Source organism: Nycticebus coucang, chromosome 9, assembly GCF_027406575.1.
Source record: "Nycticebus coucang isolate mNycCou1 chromosome 9, mNycCou1.pri, whole genome shotgun sequence".
Taxonomy (NCBI): domain Eukaryota; kingdom Metazoa; phylum Chordata; class Mammalia; order Primates; family Lorisidae; genus Nycticebus; species Nycticebus coucang.
In genome coordinates, this window is record NC_069788.1 from 114,553,306 (window position 1) to 114,577,329 (window position 24,024).

Consider the following 24,024-nt stretch of genomic DNA (forward strand, 5'->3'; position numbering starts at 1 on the left):
CCTGGCCTGCTTTCAGGTTTAAGCAGGCAAAAACTTAATTTTTTCAGCATTCAGGAATAGTCTAGTCTTTGGACTAAGATAAGATGTTTCACAAGAGTCCTTCATTCAACAAGAATAAAAACAGCACAAGATGACCTCTAGGCTTACTCACTTGGACTCTGTAGATCACCTCCCCCTTTCTGGGATGTGAGTTACTGGGAGGACTCAAGGTGCTGCCTGGCTGTGCATCACTGGCACCATTCTGACCTCCCTCTGTCCCGAGAAAGCCCACAAGAGCGTGATGTTTGCAGGCTGGGATGCTCTGGCTGGAGCTGCTGGAGGAAGGGAGGCCATGCTGCATGCAGGCCACACCGCTCTGAATGGAGGGCTCCATCTGGTTCACCATTGACAGGCGGGACTGGATAGATGACGGCAAGTTTCGAAGGGATATCTGACTGGTGGAAGAGCGCCGACAAGGCACAAATCCCGTGGTGGACATGCGGAGGGACGAATGCCGGCTGCTGTAGCAGTAGGAAGACTGGCTGGCGACTGAGGCCCGGGCAGGGGACTGTCGGACCAGGCTTGACTGCACAGAGTGGGAGCTGTGGCTGGTGCCTACAAGGAGAAACAGCAACAGCACTCAATGTGGGATGGCTCAAAGATGAGGCTTCTGTTTTGTCGTTTCTAAGACTTTCTCGCTTAAGCATTTACTTGGTGAAAGGATAGAGCTTAATATTTATATCTAAAACTTCTGAAGTTAACAAGAAATAGACATCTGAGATTTGTTTTCTTATGTGGTTTTTAAAATTTAATTTTTACTTGTTCAAATTTTTAAAAATTCAAATTCTGGGGCATAAGAAAGACATAATTAAATATTTTACAGCAAACATCTAGATTTAGGTTGCAATAAATCCTAAAATCATCTTTCACAGAAATATTTCAGAATGACAAGAATACTTCTAAAGAACACATCATAATTAAATATCTTATGAAAACGAGACAGAAATATTTGCTAAGAAATACTGCAAACTGAATATCAGTGAGGTGTTTATTACAATTAAAAAATAAAAAAAAATGTATGATTTCACTCATTTGAAATCTAAAAAAGTCAGCCTCACAAAAGCTGAAAGCTGAATGGCGGCTGCTTTCAGGGCCAGGGGCAGGGAAGGGAAAAATGGGGAGCTGCTGGCAGAGGGCACCAGGTTCCAGTGAGGAGGCGTTAGCTCCGGAAACCTATTATACAGTATGAATAATGTGTTGCATGCTGGAGAATTGCTAAGTGAGTACATCTAAAATACTCCTAACACAAAAAATAAGTACATAAGGTGGTGGATATGTTAACTTGTCAAATTTAATCATTTTGCAGTGTATTCATTTATCAAAACTTGACGTTGTATACCATAAATATTTACAATTTTCATTTGTGATTAAAGAAAAAAACCTTATTAAGGACCCACTCTGTGGTGCGCTATGTAATTACTCTGTAACTGCTGCCCTTTCAACCTACTACAGCAGCAGGCTGCACTGCGGAGGGAGACACAACAGGTGCCATACTCGGGATTACTAATAATACGAGTTATCAGGGATGCTGAATAGCCGGCAGCTGCAGCCTTTCTCAAGTGGCTTGATAGGATTATTCACACTCGTCATTTCCAGACTCATAAGAGTAAGGTAAAGCTTAGAAAACAACTATTAATTATATTGAAAACGCAGCTACGTGTACTTTTTAATTGAAAATAAAAGGAGCCCCTAATAAATATAAAAGCAAAAAATATATTTGGAAAAAAGTACAATGAAAATTTAAGGCTTTCACTTAGAAGTATAAAAAGAACATTCAAAATGTTGATCACATATCTATTTAGAATCTTCATTCCAATTCCATTGGAGTATGTACATTTTTTTAACCTAAGTAAATGTCCCAGAACTTCAACTGATCCACGCAAAGCAGGAGAGGCGAGGACAATGCTGGATGGATCAAGTGACCAGCCCTATGGAAGCAGATGGAACCCATTCCTACCACACCAGGTGCAATAGATCTCACGTCAAAGGTAAATTAGTAAAGGTATACTCTGAGGACCCTCAGGTAGGGAACACTGTCCTACAATAAAATTAAGAACTTCTCATTGTAAGAAGACAAGTGTTTTTCATAGCAAGGAAATGAAAAGCCAAAGAACAAAATGGAAAAGGTATTTTCAGTACAGAAAAATGACGAAGCTCAAATCCCAAATATAAAATATCAGTAAGAAAAAGATAACCAAATAGAAAAATAAGCAAGATACCATGTATTTAAATAGGTACTCCAGAGAGAGGAGCAGCTGATAAACTCATTAAAAACTCCCAATCTCACTGGGTGCCCGTAGCTCATTGATTAGGGTGCCGGCCACATGCTCCCGAGCTGATGGGTTCAAACCTGGCCTGGGCCTATTAAACAAACAAACAAACAAACAAACAAACAAAAAAATAGCTGGGCTTTGTGGCAGGCGCCTGTAATCCCAGCTACTAGGGAGGCTGAGGCAAGAGAATCACTTGAGCCCAAGAGTTTGAAGTTGCTGTGAGCTATGATGCCACAGTGCTCTACCAAGTGTGACAAAGTCAGACTGTCTCAATTAAAAAAAAAAAAATTCCCAATCTTTGGTATTAGAGCCGTGCAAATTCAAACAATGACATTAAAAGCCAGCCCTTCTCTTGCCCCTCTGAGTTACAGAGAGCACAGGTGGGAAGTGACAGCACTCAAGGCTAGTCGAAGTATCTAAGACGGGTATTCCTATACATGACTGGTGAGAGTACTACCTGGTGAAAAAATAAAACTTTCCAGAAAGATTTTTCAGCATTATATATTAAGAGCTTTATTCGCGTAAGTTTTGACCTAATGATTCCATTTTTAAAGTCTCTAGTCTTTACAAAGATTTACATACAAAGATTATTAAAACATTATAAGAAGCCAAGTCATTGTTCAACAGGAGAGAAGTTAAATAAATTATAATATTGAAATATATTAGCCTTTACAAATGTTTTCAAGAAATCCTTAATGCCTTGAATGTTTATGCCAAATATCAAATTAAGAAGGATGATATGTATATAATCCTATAACAAAAAAGTAGTCTATTTTAAATTGCACATGAACTTTATGGATACCCTGCATAATATATTAAAAATATTTAATATAAACAAATGGAATAATATACATCTGGGAATCAAACAAAATATTTCCAAGTAGTGGAGGATTACCTAGTGTAGGAGGGTAAGATGTGACAGGTGGATGGAGTCCTGCTCCTGCTCCCTGCCCAGGATTCCCAGTGCTTCCCTGGGACACGCCGCTGTGCGGATCATTGGCAGTCGTGGCATTAGTAGCTGTGCAGGAAGTCCCAGCTCCAGCGTCGGAGTCTTCGATATTGCCACCACTGTTGCACCCAGCTCCACAACCTTTCCTTAGCCTAGAAACCAACACCAGAGTAGGAAGCATTATCCCATAATGACTCAAAATGAGTATTCAATTCTTTTTCCAACTATTCTAAACTAATATTCACCCTTATGGTGCAATCAACATTAGGAAAAGAATGTATGTTGTATTTGAATGGCTTAAAACTATACCCTTCTTCTAGACCTCCCATTCGATCCTGCAATCCCATTACTGGGCATCTACCCAGAAGGAAAAAAATCCTTTTATCATAAGGACACTTGTACTAGACTGTTTATTGCAGCTCAATTTACCGTTGCCAAAATGTGGAAACAGCCTAAATGCCCACCAACCCAGGAATGGATTAACAAGCTGTGGTATATGTATACCCTGGAATACTATTCAGCCATTAAAAAAAATGGAGACTTTACATCCTTCATATTAACCTGGATGGAAGTGGAAGACATTATTCTTAGTAAAGCATCACAAGAATGGAGAAGCATGAATCCTATGTACTCAATCTTGATATGAGGACAATTAATGACAATTAAGGTTATGGGGGGGGAAGCAGAAAGAGGGATGGAGGGAGGAGGGTGGGGCCTTAGTGTGTGTCACATTTTATGGGGGCAAGACATGATTGCAAGAGGGACTTTACCTAACAATTGCAATCAGTGTAACTGGCTTATTGTACCCTCAATGAATCCCCAACAATAAAAACAAACAAACAAAAAAAACTATACCCTTCTTATACGCACTGCTTCAAATCTTTCCGATTTACTTCTTTATACTGAACTATTTCAAATCTTTCTGACCTACTTCACTTTTATATACTCTATCATCTTTTCTGCATCATAATAAAGAAATGTATATTACACAGTAATCCCATTCAGATCACAGCAAGAAACAGAATTCTTGCCAGTGTCTGTTCAGTGACATTGGAAGTATACAACCCCTGGAAATCTAATTTACCTATACTATTTATTACAGCATACTGAGGACAGCTGCTGCAATCATTTATCTTTTTTTTTGAGACAGAATCTCAAGCTGTTGCCCTGGGTGGAATGCTGTGGCGTCACAGCTCACAGCAACCTCAAACTCTTGGGCTTAAGTGATTCTCTTGCCTCAGCCTCCTAAGTAGCTGGGACTACAGGCGCCCACCACAACGCCCGGCTATTTTTTGGTGCAGTTATCATTGTTGTTTAGCTGGCCAGGGCTGGGTTCCAATCCACCAGCCTCAGTATATGTGGCTAATGCCGTAACCACTGTGCTACAGGTGCCGAGTCCCCCTCCCCCTTTAAAATGTAGGCTAAGTAAGCAAACGAAGACAGCTTGACACCTTATTTTATGACATTTCTCTTAAGAGGAAAGAACTTCTTTAAGTTCTAACACAGTAGATTTTTGGGGGTGGGGGGGAGTCTTCCCTAGCTTCTTTTCTTTCTTCTTTTTGGACAGGAATTGACAGCAAGCCCATTTGAAAGTCTTCTTCTCTAATCACCAGATTCTGTTTTTCTTTCCTATCAAAATATGATATTCTTAGATAAGAAATCCTAATTTACTAAACAAAAGATGGAGAAAAAAATTCACATCAACACTTGAGAACACTGTAGATTTGAGATCTACACAACCAGAAGTTTCAACATGTACAGCATTCCCTACTATTTAGGAATAGGTGCTAAAATAAAAGAAAGAAACCAGCATGCACGTTTCTTATAATTTTTTCTTAATGTGTTCTGTTTGTTGGCTCACACATTCTAACTGTGGCAATATGCAATAGAGAATCAACAAAAAAATTAAAACAGAGAAAAGGGAACTATTCAAGATTCTGCTAGACACTTCAGTAAAGGTTCTTAACCACTGTTGTACATTAGATTTATCTAGTAAGAGTTTGAAGATAAAAATGCTCAGATTCTACTTCCTGAAGTTCAGATATAACAGGCTTACATTGTGTCATGATATCTGTATTTTTTCTGCAAGCTTCCCAGGTGACGCTATTGCACACTGCCTGAATGAAGCAGGTCATGATACCACACTACTGAAACCTGCAACCCCACGGCTTACCTGTGCCATGTCGACACTATGAAGTTTCTGATATTTCCCAAGCTGATGGGTCCCCCAAGAATATCTTTGAGTTGTTCATGGCTGTCAGAATAAGAAGTTGTCAGGGGTGAGACAAAGATGGGGTAGCCAATAGGTTGATCACAGGATGAGTTTATCATGTTTCTCAAGGCTTGCTTTGCATTTTGGATGCTACCTCTCTCTGGGTTACGGTTACGCAGAAAAACCAGCTCCTGCTGTTGCCCTGCCCAGAGACCTCGGACACATTCCTTATTCACCTGAAAACCAGAACACATGGGAATTAGGTGAAAAGGACCAACAAAAACATTCATAGCAATGGAAAAAGGGATACAGGAGGAATGTGAAAGACATTACGCTATCCAACCATGAGAAGCAGGAGGCCACATTTGGGTGAGGCCAGTTCTCTTTTGTCATCAGCAGGTTGTTAAATGGTGAGCACCTGCAGAGCTCCTTTCCCTGCTCTGTGTTGCCAAAGTATCAAGTAAGATGGCACCCATTTGGTTTTTCAAATTGGCAAAGCACTGAATTTTGTAAACAAGATAGTAGATTTTTTTTTTCTTACAGAAATGAGAGTAACAAGTATAGTAGAACTTCTGTAAGTTGATCATCCAAGGGACTGCAACAAACTGGTCAACATATAGAACTAGGCCTACTGTACATGTGGTGCAGGTCAACTTGAGGTGGTCAATTGTGGAGGTTCTACTTACTTGGAGTTGAAAGAATGTGATATTTGGGGGTTGATTAAATAATGTAGGTAAAAATAATTACTTAATACAAACTATCAAGATAACAATTCAGGGATTAAGCCTCCTAAAGATGTTTAATTACAAACAGATGCTATCTAAACCGCATATATATTGACATGACGACCTGATACATAATGGATGAAAGACTGCTGAAATTGAAATAAGGGAGAAGGTCAAGGTTTCATGGCACATGAGAAAATTTCAGAGGACAAAATAAGTCAAGAGCTCATAAACAAGAAGCACTAATATATTATATCATTTTGCTTCTATGAAAAGAGTTTCAATCACTTTTTAAAAATTCGGGTCAAGTTATCCAACTTCCATTTTTTTAGACATAAATAAATGCCTAAAAAACATACTTTAATGACCCTGAAGCTCAGATAACGTCTGTTGAGCATGATGATTTTATATTCATTGGTGCCATCATCCATGACGTGCCGCAGAGCAAGCAGGGATGGAGAGTTGGCAAGGACTGCGCTCCGCCATGCGGGGTCCCCTTCGTGGGCTATTACGAGGTTTTTTTCATGAGATACGATGGCTTCATAGAGCACAGTAGGGTCATCGTACTCATCTGGAGAAGTGAAATGATCCTAAACGCAGAAGTAAAAAAAGTGTAAGGTTTTTAGGGGAAAAAATGACTTCTAGGATAATAATAACTTGTATAGTAGTTAAGCCACTAAGTGAAAGTTCTTAAAAACTGGTCTAATATGAACATTTCATAGCAAAAGATGTTAATATTATTAGAGATAAATTACAGATTCTCAGTCATAACCAGGTTAGGAGTTCAGTTACTATACTTATTTTGTAACTTTCTCAATGTAACCCTCTTCTCTAAGTTCTAGATAAATAAATATCATTTCCAGCTTTTTCATATTTTTTCTCTTTGAGGTTGCTTTTTCATACCTTTATTCATATATGCACACACACAAGTACACATATACAGGGTGTCCCAAACGTCACCCCTAAGGTTGCCATACCTAGGGAAAGTGGGAAATTGTAGCTAAATGTACCTTTACTTATAAAATAGTCATTACAAAATTTTACAAAATATTCTCTGTGTGTAGCCACCTCTTTGTAGGCTATGACTACTTTGTAAATAAAGGAACATTTAACCACAGTTTCCCATTTTCCCTAGGTATGGTGACTTCAGAGGTAACTTTTGGGACACCCTGCATATTTTCTGCTGAACAATTATTTCATTGTTAGTTAAGAAAGGCAAAAACTAAATTCAAAGTCTTTATATTGTGTTTCTTAACTATGCATTTTTCATATAAAGCCACATCTGTACAACGGTTCTAATAAAACATTTTATCCTGTCTCTAGTCTAGTTAGGATATAGCTGAAAGCTCTTACCTTTGAGCACAAATTAATGGTCCTAGTCCTGGAGAAGCTCGTAAGGTCTTCCCTGAAAAGCCTTTCGGCCTCACTAACTGCCCACTCATTTTATAAATAGTTACTCGGGGTCTACTATGCACGAGATTCTGTGGCAGGTAGCACAGACGAAACCAAGATGTATATGAAGTGCATCTCCCTTTTATAAAAGTATTAATTAAAAGGGGTCACGGGACATATACCAAAATAGCCATAACATAAATCTTAATTTCAGAAATGGGGTGTTATTGAAGAAATGTAAATATTATATTGGCTGCTTTCGTATTTATAGCTGGGAGGTTGACAATCTTTATATTCAGGTCTCTCATTTGTACTCAAGCCAACCTCTGACACAGGCAATAACGCCACAGTCCAGGGACTATGTAAGGAAAGGGAACCGTAGGGACAGGTACGGACACCTTGACGGGCAGAACAGGGCAGAGGACTAAAGCAGTGGCTGGATGTGCTCAGTTTCTTTTCAGAATTTCTTTCCAGACAAACAGAAAGAGTATCTGTCATAACATTTAGCATTAATTAAAGAGGTTTCTCAGGAGTTGTTAGACAATGACTTTATACAAAAAATAGTGTTTCTTATATAGCAGATACACAAATTGGTACCTTTTGAGAAATTCTGACGTTTTTAAAAGCATCTTAATCTGAAGTCATTATTTCTTTTTCTTTTAAATGCAAAGAATTTAGTCTCAAAACTCTAAAGCTAGTCTAAGGACAGACAATCCCATTTGATCCCAAGTAAATATTTTCTCCACCATCCTAAAAATATTCTATTTTTAACAGACATTTTCAAATAACACATCCTTTACAAGCAATGCTCCTATAGATAAAAGATGTTAACTTAATTCTAACACTGTAGATCACAGTAAAATCTCCTGAAGAGTTAATTTACCTTTCTTTTAGGAGGGAAAATAGTCTTTTTTTTTTTTTTTTTTTTTAAAGAGACAGAGTCTTACTTCATTGCCCTTGGTAGAGCGCCATGGTGTCACAGCGCACAGCAACCTCCAACTCCTGGGCTTAGGCGATTCTCTTGCCTCAGCCTCCCAAGTAGCTGGGACTACAGGCACCCGCCACAATGCCCGGCTATTTTTATGTTTGCAGTTTGGCAGGGGCCAGGTTTGAACCTGTAACCCTTGGTATATGGGGCTGGTGCCCTACCCACTGAGCCACAGGTGCCGCCTGGAAAATAGTCTTATTATGGGATGATCTGATAACTGCTGTCCAGTGGAATGATTAGAGCAGCAAGCACCAGGACTAAATTTCACATATAACCTTTTTTTTTCCTGAGACAAGAGTTTCACTTTGTCACCCCCAGTAGAGTGCCGTGACCTCCTAACTCACAGCAACCTCAAACTCTTGAGCACAAGTGATCCTCCTGCCTCACTCTTCCAAGTAGCTGGGACTACAGGCACCCACCACAATGCCCAGCTATTTTTAGAGACAGGTTCTTGCTCTGGCTCAGGCTGGTCTCAAACTCCTGAGCTCAGGCAATCCACCTGCCTGGGCCTCCCAGAGTGTTGGGATTACAGGTGTGAGCCACCACACCCTGCCCACGATATAGTCTTCAAATAACCTCAGGCTTTGCAAATGCATCGTGGGGCCTCATTTCAATGTATTACCCCCACTGATACTTTTTATCTAAGTCTAACTCTATCTTAACCAGGCATTATTCTATATAACACACAAAACGAAACCCAGTTCAGTAACAGCAGAACTTACAACACTACTGAGTTGTTACTACCCTGCACATTCGGAGCTGGCTAACGTTCATCCAGGCAAGAGGCATGAGTTACATGGTCCACATGAAGTTAAAACGTATTATAGGGCCAAAGGCCTTTATTTCCAGCTTGTCTCTGCATACTTTTCTTCAATTTCATGCCTAGATCAGTCACTCTCTAATATTAACATTCAAATTTGCTATTTGAAACATAGGTTCAGGCTTCTAAGGTTTAATATCCTGTCATGAAATCATGTTTTTCTTTAGCTCAGAGTATTTCTCAAAAGTTTCCTAAGAAATATAACTTGGAAGTCATGTGATAAAGTACCATAAACACCTTAGAAAAATTTCTTCTCCTTACCTGATGAAGTTTAATGGACATACGAATTCCAGGGACTACTACTTTTCTTAGCAATTCCATGTCAGCAAAGATCCATTCATCTCGAATTGAAGAAATACGGAAATCTCCTTTAAATAGGGCATGCAATCCATAGAGGAATGACTCTAAATTACTGTCAAGATTGGAGATAAAAGTTCACATATTTTGACAAAAGTCTTCTATGTCACTGATTCTTACATCTGGGTGTGCATCAGAATCACTGGGGGGTGTTTTCAAAATGGAGATTCCAAGGACTAAAGTCAGAACCCCTGAATCAGAATCATAAGAGACAGGGCCTGTCTGACCTGAGACCCTTGTTTATGAAACATTGTTAGTCCATGAAAAAAGACAATAGGCAGAGAACTTATAAGATAAAATAAATTATGAAGGGTCTAACTAAGGAAAACATGTAGTTATTAGAGAAGAAATTAAAAATGTGCAGTGTTTCTGATTCATTTGAACGTGTATCACAGGAAATTCCATTTAGATTTAGAGTCCCCACATCTAATAGATGGCAACTATGTTAAAGGTATAAAGGCTCTAAATAAAGACTGCAAGAAAATATGAAAAGATAAAAATAAATGAACTTGTTATAAAAATAGATGTAAATGGGAGAAGACTAATCAGACTTCATGGGGTGATTATATTTTAAAATGTTTCAAATTCACTAAATTATCATCATCAATGGCTATCTGCACCTGTGTGAATTTTAAAAGCTCGTGCCATTAAACAGTTGGGACAATGCAACTATGTTCTGCAAAAAGATCTACAGATAAAATCTAGGACTTTTGCAATAAATTAACATAGAATGAATGCTTCTAGAAAATTTATCTCAGATTTATATAGCTTTCCATATTCTCTTCCTTAAAACAGAAATGTCTTCTTTACCTGGACATATGATGGGATGCAGTCCCCAAAGCTCTCCGTCCCAGAACACAGAGCCCATAACACAGAGTCACCAGGGATGAATCTTTATCCACATCCAGTGGCTTTAAAAAACAAAGAGCATTACTTATCAAAAAAGAGACATGAGTATTTAACAAATGAGAATATATCTAATTAATATATCAGCAAAATGATAAAGAACTCAACTAGTTCATAATTTCTACCTTTTCAAATAAAACTTGTAATGAAAATAGATTTAATAATAAAACAGTATGAAATTAAGTATGAATGTGTATGGGGAATCCTTTGGAATCCTTAAATAAAATCTTAAACTTTGTAATATTGGTAAATATAACAACCAAAAAACCTGGCTCAATTATAAAATATTAGGATCTTAGCTAAAGGTTTCAAAGTACTTACTGGCATTACTCATATTACCTTCTCCTGAAAATATGATATTCTATCTATAGGTATTTATGACCATAACTTGACAAGCAGGCTATTAGTAGCGTCGTGTGAGTCTATTAATGACCGCAACATAGCAAAGAAAATCAAACTGATATCCACAGAAAATTGCTTCCCCTTAACTTTTTTTTTTTTTAGTGACAGAGTCTCACTTTACCATCCTCGGTAGAGTGCCACGGCGTCACAGCTCACAGCAATCTCCAACTCCTGGGCTTAGCCTCCCAAGTAGCTGGGACCACAGGTGCCTGCTTTTTTTTTTTTGTTGCAGTTTGGCCTGGGATGGGCCTGAACCTGCCACCCTCGGTATATAGGGCCAGTGCCCTACCCACTGAGCCACAGGTGCTGCCCAATTTTTTTTTTTAACAGCTGCATACTTTGATTACTGAAAAAAGCTGTTAATTCTCTTTTCTTTCTTAATAAAGTCCAATAATAGTCACAAAATGGTTTAAAGGTGCGGTACTACAAAAAATCTTGATAGTCCCTTAGTTACTAAGAAAAAAATCTAGGGCAGTGGTCCTCAAACTCTGTGTATAATACTAGCATCAGCAGCATTAGCACCATTTGAAAACTTATGAGAAATACAAATCTTGGGCTACTCCAGATTTATGAAATCAAATTCTAGAGGTCAAGCCCAGTAATCACTCTCCAGGTAATTCTAATGGATAATAAAGCTGAAGAACCAATGATATAGGCTAATAATGAGCTTAATTACTGTAACTTTGCCAATGGTATATATTTCTGGCTTTACAAACCATTAACTTATAAACAAAATAGGAGAACTAAGATATTAACTTAATATTGGACGGTTAATTTACTTATCATTAATTGGAAAATTTAGTTAATAAATACCCAACTGTGTTAAGATGCCCTAACTGCTGCCAATTAGACTGTTTCCAAAGATGCACCTCTTATAGCATGTATTCTAGTTTCATCAAGTAGGTTCTTTGGAAAGAATTTTGGGTCCAGGTTACAAAACAGTGAATAAAGAGTATGAGAGCACTGGGTTTTTTTGCTTTTTTTTTTTTTTTGAGACAGAGTCTCACTATGTCACCCTTGGTAGAGTGCCGTGGTGTCACTGCTCACAGCAACTTCAAACTCTTGGGCTCAGGTGATCCTCTTCCTCAGCCTCCCGAGTAGCTGGGAATGCAGGCACCTACCAACGCCTGGCTATTTTTAGATATAAGGGTCTTGCTCTTGCTCAGGCTGGTCTTGAACTCCTGAGCTCAGGCAATCCACCTGCCTTGGCCTCTCAGAGTGCTAGGATTACAGGCATCAGGCACCCTCTTTTAGTTTTAAGAAAAATGAAAGAGAGAGTGGGTCCAGACTTGAAGTTACATAAACAAAAACAGTGGTTCTCAACCTTCCTAATGCTGCAACCCTTTAATACAGTTTCTGTGGGTTGTGACCCACAGGTAAAGAACCGCTGAACAAAAAGAACTAAAGGTGGTTATAATGAGTGATAAAATTATGGGTTATTTTTGTTTTTTATTTTCCTTCCTCCCTCCTTCCCCAAATCTGTCACCTTTCTATGCTGAAAATATATTGCTACTGTGATGAGAAAAAAAAATTAAAACAAAACTTACTTCAGGGTGTGTTACCTTCCTATCTGAAACAGCCAAAGAACTGAGCAGAATACATACAGTTATCAGACACTGGACAGTCATCCCTGAGATATGGGAAACAAAACAAGTAGCCCTGTAATTAACAGAGCTGATACCTAGAAAGTTTCCAGGCCGCAGCCAAGAAAGGGGAAGACTGGAGGCTGCTGTGTTGGCTACTGTCCCCAGGAGGGACAGTGACAGAGAACTCCCAAGATCTCAGAGGGTCTTTCAAGTCCTCACCAGAGCGCTCATCCACACATGCAAGGAGGCCCTGAGGCTGAGCCAAGAACCATCCAAAGCAACAGTCAGGACAGTAGACTAGCTCGTGACTGTCTATAGCACTCAGAAGGTATTATTGACTCAGTAACTGGGAAAAGTTAGCCCCAGACTAAAGATTGCGCTGTCTGGTCCCTTCTAAGCAAGCCCTGAAAGGATCAAACTGTGTCCAAGGAATTTAAGTGTGCCACAGAAGAAAGTTTAGGATTACTTATAGGAATAGAAAAATAACCAGCACCCTTCAAGGTAAAATTCATAGTTTGGCATCTAATAAAAAATTGCCAGGCATGCAAAGTAGCTGGAAAAAATGATCCATAATGAGAATAATCATTAATTAATCACTCAGTCCATCAAATCTGACACCGATGTGAGAATTAGCCAACAAGGATATTGAAATAGTTACTATATCTCATAAGCTAAAGAAGGTAGAGGAAGGACCATGTTAAGAGAGACAGGGAAGACTCAAAAAAAGACCTGAGGAAAACTTCCAGAGACACAGAGTAAGGCAATATCTGAAACAAAGAGTATGCTGCATGAGATCCATGGGACACTGAAGAAAGCAGAGAAGACAAATCATCTCAAAAACAGCAATAGAAACCATGCGAAATAAAACACAAAGGAAAAAAAGACTAGAAACAAAAAGAAGAGGCCATCAATGAGCTCCAGGAACTGGAGTCTTCACATGGGGGAAAGGACATAAAAAATACTGGAGGCCGAGTCTCAGAATAATCCAGAATAGCTATTTTGACCTTAGTTGCTAAGGAAGATGGAGGTGTCAGCACCCATGAGGTTCTACGGATGGGGTGAAGCTGGGATCTGAGCCCTATCACTGAGAAAACTGTTAGAGCAAAATAGTTCTGCCCCTGCCTCAGCCTCAGATGAGAGCTATCCGGAAACAGAAAAATTATTTCCCTTCAATTCTCTAGATTTTGAAAGTTTTAACCTGCCTGCAGAGTACTGGACTGCACACCTCCCCTCCCATGGAGTGCCTCTCCTCTTCACTAAAGAGTGAGGACTTGACAAGCTGTGACAGCTAGGCCCTCTTGACCTGTGAAGATGCCCTCTCCACACGGCAAACTGCAGTCTCCTTCAAGCAATCTGTTGGCCCTGAAAGATGATTGAATTAGCCACCTGTTTTCTATAATATGAATATTTAAATTTCTTAGTGCTGTAAAATTTATATTAATAAAGCATTTCTTGAGGTGGATAGCAAGATGGCGGCCGAGTAAGTTTCCTTGCATCTGGGCAGCATTTGAGTCTGGGGAGATAAGACTCCAGGCATCTCTGGCTGGTGGGATCTGCCTATAATCATCCGTTTGAGGATACAGGGAGTCAGCGAGAGACTTCTGGACCCCAAGAGGAGGACAAAAACAATGGAAAACTGGCAAGTAATCACGTGTGTTCGATGGGTCTAATCCCGCCGACAGCTGTAAGTGCAGTAGCAACCGGAAGGGCCTTACCTGTGAACTGTTTTGGTGTTTTTGGACTTGGCACTCAGTTGAACTTGGGGAGAGCTTGAGCAGGAGTGCGGAGAACTTTGGGCATTGTCTGAGACCCCAGACTGAGCTGCTGAGCCGGATGGACAGAGCTAATAGTGTTTGGCTATGGGCCGCAGGGAGACATTGTGAGAGAACTGCCCCAACGTGGTCCACCCTAGGGGTTGCAGAGCAAGGATCGGGTGGGACCTAGTAACCTAGTGACTGAGCAGCCTAAAGGTGGGGTTTGAGCCGCCTTACAGCCCTAACCCTCAGGGGCAGAGTGAGACAGGTTTTGGCACACTGGGTAAGTGGATAGCCACTTCACCAGTGAATCCAGTGACAAGCACGTTCCTGGGAAAGCTTCTGCTTAGCAAGTTTAGAAGCTTAAAGTGCCTTTTAAGAGGGCTGAAGAGAGACTTAGGGTGTCTACCCTGTGGGGTTTGAGAAATCAGCGGAGGCCTCCAGTCGTATCAGCATTGTAATTAACATCTCATACCCCAGAAGACCACCTGTTGCCCAGACAATATTCAACAAGACATATATACTGCTTTTTTTGTTTGTTTTTTATTTTGATGTTGTTGTTGTTTTGTTTTTTAATTTCAACCTTTTCCATACAGATTTTTTCTTTTCTTTCTCCAGTTTTCTAGTATAAATACAATTTCCCATTGCTGCTTTTTTCAATAACTAGAACTTCATTTTTGCTAGTGTTTCTACCCCTATTATTTGGTTTTTCACCCAATTTTATCCCGTAAAGTTTTCTGTTTGCTTGTTTTGGTTTAATTTATAGCATTTTTTTCTTTCCTCTCTACTTGGTGGAGGTGGGGTACTGTGTCTGATCAGGTTAGCAAAGAGTTGCTGACCTCAAGGGAACCCCCCAACTGGGCACCCCCAGAGGTTGGGGTTTTCCAAGGTTGTGTCAAAGTACCCTACTGTACACCTATATTGCTCTGTCTCCCTCTTTCTGTGCCTCTCTTCTTTTTGTCAATATTCCTTTTACCCACCCCCACTCCTTTCTCTATTTTCTTTTCGTTCCTTCCTTCTTTCTTTCATCCCTTCTTGCTTTTCAACCTTCTCATCCTTCTGGTCCTATACCAAAAGGACTCATCGAAACCCTAGTCCACAGGCAAGGGAAATTAAAGAGCAAGAGGAAGTGAAAGGAAAATTAGGGCAAGGAAACAGATAAAAGAAATCACTCATGAGGAAGAATCAGCAGAAAACTCCAGGCAACATGAAGAACCAGTCCAGAACAACCCCGCCAAGGGACCATGAGGTAGCTACTGCAGAGGATTCCACCTATAAAGAAATGTTAGGAATGACAGAAAGGGAATTTAGAATACACATGTTGAAAACAATGAAAGAAATGATGGAAACAATGAAGGAAACTGCTAATAAAGTGGAAATTAACCAAAAGGAAATCCACAAACAGAATCAAATAAGAGATGAATGATATGAAGAATATAGAAAGGATATAGCAGAGCTGAAGGAACTGAAACAGTCAATTAGGGAAGTTAAAGATGCAATGGAAAGTATCAGCAACAATGCAGAATAAAGAATTTCAGAGGTAGAAGACAAAGTTCTTGAGATAACTCAGATAGTAAAAGAGGCAGAAAAGAAGAGAGAGAAAGCAGAACGTTCACTGTCAGAATTATGGGACCTTACGAAGCGTTCCAACATACAAGTTATAGGACTCCCAGAAGGGGAAGAAGAATGCCCCCAGAGGAATGGAAGCCATACTAGAGAATATTATAAAAGAAAATTTCCCAAATATCACCAAGGATTCTGACACACTGCTTTCAGAGGGATATAGGACCCCAGGTCACCTCAACTCTAACCGAGCTTCTCCAAGACACATTGTGATGAACCTGTCCAAAGTCAAGACAAAAGAAAAGATTCTGCAAGCTGCCAGAAGTAAGCACCAGTTGACCTACAGGGCCAAGTCCATCAGAGTGACCGCAGACTGCTCTAATGAAACTTTCCAAGCAAGAAGACAATGGTCATCTACCTTTAATCTACTTAAACAGAACAATTTCCAGCCCAGAATTCTGTACCCTGCTAAGCTAAGCTTTAAAAATTGACGGAGAAATCAAATCATTTACGGATATACAAACATTGAGGAAATTCGCCACAACAAGACCAGCTCTACAGGAAATACTTCAACCTGTTCTACACACTGACCACCACAATGGATCAGCAGCAAAGTAAAAACTCAGAAATTAAAGGACAGAACCTAACCTCCACACTGATGCAAAAGATAAAACTAAGCAATGGACTCTCACAAAATAAGATGAATAGAACACTACCACACTTTTCAATTATCTCAATAAATGTTAATGGCTTGATCCCCACTGAAGAGACATAGATTGGCTGACTGGATTTAAAAACACAAGCCATCTATTTGCTGTCTGCAAGAAACACACCAGGCTTCAAAAGACAAATTAAAGCTCCAAGTCAAGGATTGGAAGACAATTTTCCAGGCAAATGGACTTCAGAAGAAAAGAGGAGTTGCGATCTTATTTTCAGATACATGTGGATTTAAAGCAACTAAAGTCAAAAAAGACAAAGATGGTCACTTTATATTGGTCAAGGGAAAAATACAACAAGAAGATGTTTCAATTCTAAATATTTATGCACCCAATTTAAATGCTCCCAGATTCTTGAAACACATCATACTCAGTCTGAGCAATATGATATCTGATAATACCATCATAACAGGGGACTTTAACACTCCTCTTACAGAGCTGGACAGATCCTCTAAACAGAAATTAAACAAAGATATAAGAGATTTAAATGAGACCTCAGAACAACTGTGCTTGATAGATGCATATAGAACACTCCATCCCAAAGATAAAGAATACACATCCTTCTCATCAACTTATGGAACATTCTCCAAAATTGATCATATCCTGGGACACAAAACAAATATCAACAGAATCAAAAGAATTGAAATTTTACCTTGTATCTTCTCAGACCATGAGGCACTAAGGGTGGAACTCAACTAACAAAAACGGAACTCAACTCTAACAAAACGTTCGACCCCACACAAAGACATGGAAATTAAACAATGTTCTGTTGAATAACAGATGGGTGCAGGAAGAAATAAAACAGGAAATCATTAACTTCCTTGAGCATAACAACAATGAAGACACAAGCTACCAAAACCTGTGGGATATTGCAAAAGCAGTTTTGAGAGGAAAATTTATCACTTTAGATGTCTACATTCGAAAAACAGAAAGAGAGCGTATCAATAAACTCACAAGCCATCTTACGGAGTTGAAAAAAGAACAATTTAAGCCTAATGTCAGTAGAAGAAAAGAAATCTCCAAAATCAAATCAGAGATCAATGAAATTGAAAACAAAAGAATCATTCAGAAAATTAATGAAACAAGGAATTGTTTTTTTAATAAAATAGATAAACCATTGGCCAGACTAACAAGAAACAGAAAAGTAAAATCTCTAGTAACCTCAATCAGAAATGATAAAGGGGAAATAACAACTGATGTCACAGAGATACAAGGGATCATCTCTGAATACTACCAGAAACTCTATGCCCAGAAATTTGACAATATGAAGGAAATGGATCAATATTTGGAATCACACCCTCTCCGTAGACTTAGCCAGGAAGAAATAGAGCTCCTGAACAGACCAATTTCAAGCACTGAGATCAAAGAAACAATAAAAAAGCTTCCAACCAAAAAATGCCCTGGTCCAGATGGCTTCACACCAGAATATTATCAAACCTTTAAGGAAGAGCTTATTCCTGTACTGCAGACATTATTCCAAAAAATTGAGGAAGAAGGAATCTTCCCCAACATATTCTATGAAGCAAACATCACCCTGATCCCAAAACCAGGAAAAGACCCAAACAAAAAGGAGAATCTCAGACCAATCTCACTCATGAATATAGATGCAAAAATTCTCAATCCTAGCCAATAGATTACAGCTTATCATCAAAAAAGTCATATATCATGATCAAGTAGGTTTCATCCCAGGGATGCAAGTCTGGTTTAACATACTCAAGTCCATAAACGTTATCCACCATATTAACAGAGGCAAAAATAAAGATCATATGATCCTCTCAATAGATGCAGAAAAAGCATTTGATAAAATCCAGCATCCTTTTCTAATTAGAACACTGAAGAGTATAGGCATAGGTGGCACATTTCTAAAATTGACTGAAGCTACTATGACAAACCCACAGCTAATATTTTACTGAATGGAGTAAAACTCAAAGCTTTTCCTCTTAAAACTGGAACCAGACAAGGTTGTCCTCTGTCACCTTTACTATTCAACATAGTGCTGGAAGTTCTAGTCAATACAATTAGGCAAGACAAAGAAATAAAGGGAATCCAAATGGGAGCAGAGGAGGTAAAATTCTCCCTCTTTGCTGATGACATGATCTTAGAGAATCCCAAAGACTCAACCACAAGTCTCCTAGAAGTCATCAAAAAATACAGCAATGTTTCAGGATATAAACTCAATGTCCACAAGTCAGGAGCCTTTGTATACACCAATAACAGTCAAGATGAGAAGCTAATTAAGGACACAACTTCCTTCACCATAGTTTCAAAGAAAATGAAATACCTAGGAATATACCTAACAAAGGAGGTGAAGGACCTCTATAAAGAAAATTATGAAATCCTCAGAAAGGAAATAGCACAGGATATTAACAAATGGAAGAACACACCATGCTCATGGATGGGCAGAATCAACATTGTTAAAATGTCTATACTTCCCAAAGCAATCTACCTATTCAATGCCATTCCTATCAAAATAGCAACATCGTACTTTCAAGATTTGGAAAAAATGATTCTGTGTTTTGTATGGAACTGGGAAAAAACCCGTATAGCTAAGGCAGTTCTTAGTAATAAAAATAAAGCTGGGGGCATCAGCATACCAGATTTTAGTCTGTACTACAAAGCCATAGTGGTCAAGACAGTATGGAAGTGGCACAAAAACAGAGACATAGACACTTGGAATCGAATAGAAAACCAAGAAATGAAACTAACATCTTACAACCACCTAATCTTCAATAAACCAAACAAGAACATATCTTGGGGGAAAGACTCCCTATTCAATAAATGGTGTTGGGAGAACTGGATATCCACATGTAAAAGACTGAAACTGGACCCACACCTTTCCCCACTCACAAAAATTGATTCAAGATGGATAAAGGACTTAAATTTAAGGCATGAAACAATAAAAATCCTCCAAGAAAGCATAGGAAAAACACTGGAAGATATTGGCCTGGGGAAAGACTTCATGAAGAAGACTGCCATGGCAATTGCAACAACAACAAAAATAAACAAATGGGACTTCATTAAACTGAAAAGCTTCTGTACAGCCAAGGAGACAACAACCAAAGCCAAGAGACAACCTACACAATGGGAAAGGATATTTGCATATTTTGAATCAGACAAAAGCTTGATAACTAGGATCTATAGAGAACTCAAATTAATCCACATGAAAAAAGCCAACAATCCCTTATATCAATGGGCAAGAGACATGAACAGAACCTTCTCTAAAGAAGACAGACGAATGGCTAACATACGAAAGTGTTCATCATCCCTATACATTAGAGAAATGCAAATCAAAACCACCCTGAGATACCATCTAACCCCAGTGAGAATGGCCCACATCACAAAACCTCAAAACCACAGATGCTGGCGTAGATGTGGAGAGAAGGGAACACTTTTACACTGTTGGTGGGACTGCAAACTAGTACAACCTTTCTGGAAGGAAGTATGGAGAAACCTCAAAGCGCTCAAGCTAGACCTCCCATTTGGTCCTGCAATCCCGTTACTGGGCATCTACCCAGAAGGAAAAAAAATCCTTTAATCATAAGGACATTCGTACTAGACTGTTTATTGCAGCTCAATTTACAATCGCCAAAATATGGAAACAGTCTAAATGCCCACCAACCCAGGAATGGATTAACAAGCTGTGGTATATGTATACCATGGAATACTATTCAGCTATTAAAAAAAATGGAGACTTTACATCCTTCGTATTAACCTGGATGGAAGTGGAAGACATTATTCTTAGTAAAGCATCACAAGAATGGAGAAGCATGAATCCTATGTACTCAATTTTGATATGAGGATAATTAATGACAATTAAGGTCATGGTGGGGGAAGGAAAAGCAGAGAGAGGGAAGGAGGGAGAGGGGTGGGGCCTTGGTGTGTGTGTCTTCTAGGGGCAAGACATGATTGCAAGAGGGACTTTATCTAACAAATGCAATCAGTATAACCTGGCTTATCGTACCCTCAATGAATCCCCAACAATTAAAATAAATAAATAAATAAAGCATTTCTTTAACAGATTAAAAAAAAATGGCAGAAAGATTTCTGAGTCTAATAAAAAGTGCTGGTAGGATGCAGTGTAGCACTCTAAACAAAAGAAGGACTAAAGCAGGGGTTAAATCGGAAGACAGCCGGTATGTGCATCCCAGGCCATGATAAAGGCACAGATGGTTAAGGTAACTCACTATGCTGCAAGACATCAAGTAAATCTATACATAGGATACTGGTTTCTACTACTGGAAAGCAATAGTGGTGGTAGGAATTAGCTTTGTAATTACAGGCCTTGGTTTTGTGGTTGTTACAAGGATTCGGACCAGGATTGCAGTACTACCTACCACAAGAGGCACGGGAACTAGAAGGAGAAGTGGTTCTTAAGTAACTTATCTCAACTTACCTTTGGGATAAGACATGTTATCCTAATGTGTGGACTGGGAACTGCCTAAATTAAAGTCACACGGGGTGATAGATTATACATCCCCAGCCTAGACCTACTAAATCAGAATCTCTCAGGTGAGGCCCAGGAGTCAGCTGTTTAACAAGTCCCAAGGTCATTTTTACCCCACATTAACATTTGAAAGTATGGTCTGGAGCAGTGATTTTCAACAAGTGTGCCGTGAAAATGTTTAAAGACCATTAATTAAATTATTTTTGAAAGAAGTTCAAAGCACAGTAAGTATATTCATTTTTTTACTCTTTTTTTTTGATCAACATAATTTAAGTACGTCACAGAAGTTTAACTATAGGTTCTCAACCGTGAGATAAAAATGGTCGAAAAATATGTTCTAGATGTACACTATCCAAAACAGTAGCCACTGACCATATGAGCTGTTAAATTTAAGGCAATCAAAATTAAATAAAATTTACAGTTCAGTTCTTTAGTTGCACTAGCCTCACTTCAAGTGTTTGATAGCCACATATGGTATGGGGATCATTAATGAAAGTTTTGAGACATACTTTTTTATGGTCCATTATTTTACCTCCAAGAAATACCATTGATGGCATCTTTTCTAATTTACCTGTTCAAGAAACTTGCTTGGCTTATAGGTGTTGCTGGGAGGGCTTCATTTTATTTATTTATTTATTTTTGCCTGCAATTTTACATTTTTTGATTTTTGTGTATGTCAGAACTTTGGTAATGACCTACATATTTGACAGCACAGGACGTTTCCATCATTGTAGAAAGTTCCATTAAACAGCACCAGTCTAGACTTTGTATTTCAGATAAAGATATTTAATTATACTTAAGTCTGGGGAATGGAAGGGAAATTTCTTAAACACTAGATTTTAGGAAGTAATGAATGTCATTTTAATTTGTATAAAATGCATGTTCCTGCACAGGGTGGGAGGGGTGCTACCTGGGCAGTGAGATTAGGACCCTGCAAAGAGGGAGACTATAACTTTCCTTTAGCCTGTTTTGGCAGAGTTGGTTCGGCCCAACCATAACAAAGCAGACAGGTTCTCTTACCCAGAAGATCAGAAAGAGGAAGGACTGGAGAAAATGACCTCACAATAGCTAGCAGGAATATTTTTTCCATCTTTGAAACCTGGATTCAAAGAGTTGTGAAGGGATTAAACGAACCCTACCTTTGCTCTTCGGGAAGAGCAGTACTCTATCCAGTTGAGGTAAATCACACAGAAACTCTCCCTGGATATGCCTGCCAGCCGATGGTCATAGTCTTCATCGATGTTGGGATTAAACGTTGGGTCCACATCAACATAATTTCGATCTGCACACAGACGTAGTCCTTCCTGCATGGTCTCATTAGCCAGCCACTCCTCCAATTTAGAGGAGGTTGTAACATAGTAAATGATACCCTAACGTGGGTAAGAGAAAGAACAATCTGAATTCTCTCCAAAGCCTCAACAAAATAAACGCCAATTGTTTCTATTGGTAGTGTAACTCAAAAATATTTCCCTAGCTGAACATTCTACATATATTTTAAGAATGTTATAATAAAATACCTCAGGCCTTCCTGGATGAAAAAACATAATTTATGGTTTGGCAAGGCAACTAATCTATTGATTTTAGAGCTTTTGAATGTAGGATATTTTAAGAGAGGTGGAAAAAAAGTTACTGAGGTACAATTTGAATATTTTGAAATTATTTTGAATAGTTTTTCACAGAAAGTTATTAAAACTTCTGGTGATCCCAGGTCAACTTATAGAACTATAGCTAATGATAAAGCAATAGAAAATGCACATTTAAAACTAACACACGTATGTATTTAGAATTAGACAGAAAATGCCTTGTGTGTGTGCATGGCAAACACACACAATGTAAAATTAATCTCTTTAGCCTTCCTGATGTTGGGTTTAAACAAATATTAAATGGAAAGCTCAGGGTTCATTCATCTCAATTAGTACAAATAAGGAGGCAGGCAGAGGTAATACTGTAAGATACAGAAAATTCAGATATGAATCACTAAAGGTTTCATATGTATTTTAAAAATGTTGGCTTTGCCCATAAACCTCCAAATCATAACCATGCTGTGTTTCTGTAAACTCCTTAGCAAAGACTAAGCTTGCCTAATGAGAGGTTTGGCCTTTTGCCTTGGGTCTGAGGAGGCAACCTCTAAGGCCTTGGAATGTCCTGCTTGGTAAGAAAGCCTTTGTTCAACTGGGAGCCCAGAGCCATGAAGAAGAAACATGATCTTTGGAGGTTCGGGAGCCATGGGTGATCAAACACGTCTACAGGACTGCACCCAATAAAGACTCAGACACCGCTGTCAGGCAAGCTTTCTCAGCTGGCAATACCCTGTAGATGCCTACAGCACAGGCATCTCCACAACCTCACTGACAGAGGACAGCTGGAAACTCCTCACTTTGGTGACTCTGGACAGTGAATGCCCTTTCTACCTCTTCCCTTGGCTGATTTTAATCTGTATCCTTCCACTGTTAATAACGTGACTATGATGTTGGAGTATAACAAATCTGCTGAGTTCTGTGGATCTTTCTAGCAGATTACAGAATCCAGAAATTTGCAGCTGGTATCAGAAATGAGGGTGGTTTGGGGGACCTCCCAAACGTCACAATACTTTATTCAGTTTGTTGAAAGCAGTGCAAAATAGTGATAACAGGAAGGGCTTAGAAGTGAGACAAGCCTGGTTTTAAATCCCAAACCTCACTTGTTAAAGGACCTTGGGCAAGTTAACTTCTGATCCTTTAGTTATTTGTAAAACAAGGAAATAACACCTCTTCACAGAATGTAAGTGATATATATATATCCCTTAGCCCAGTGCTTAAAACCTATTATTATTAATGAATGAATGGAAAGAATTCCAGTAAAGAAAGAGACAGCAAGACCTTTGTAAGTATACTGTTACTGACTTTTCTGGATCCTAGA

At 39.0% G+C, this 24,024-nt stretch overlaps 1 protein-coding gene across 4 annotated transcripts in view; it reads right to left on the bottom strand.

Moving 5' to 3' along the window:
* PCNX1 (pecanex 1) overlaps positions 1–24,024 on the bottom strand; it is a 226,695-nt gene that overhangs the window by 6,525 nt on the left and 196,146 nt on the right. For all 4 annotated transcript variants that reach the window (XM_053601578.1, XM_053601581.1, XM_053601580.1 and 1 more), the window contains 7 exons: positions 22,266–22,496; positions 10,566–10,666; positions 9,660–9,810; positions 6,558–6,788; positions 5,435–5,709; positions 3,208–3,413; positions 152–594 (listed from right to left, as the gene is read on the bottom strand). In XM_053601578.1, the coding sequence (XP_053457553.1) occupies positions 152–594; positions 3,208–3,413; positions 5,435–5,709; positions 6,558–6,788; positions 9,660–9,810; positions 10,566–10,666; positions 22,266–22,496 (1,638 nt within the window). The remainder of the gene's footprint in view (positions 1–151; positions 595–3,207; positions 3,414–5,434; positions 5,710–6,557; positions 6,789–9,659; positions 9,811–10,565; positions 10,667–22,265; positions 22,497–24,024) is intronic.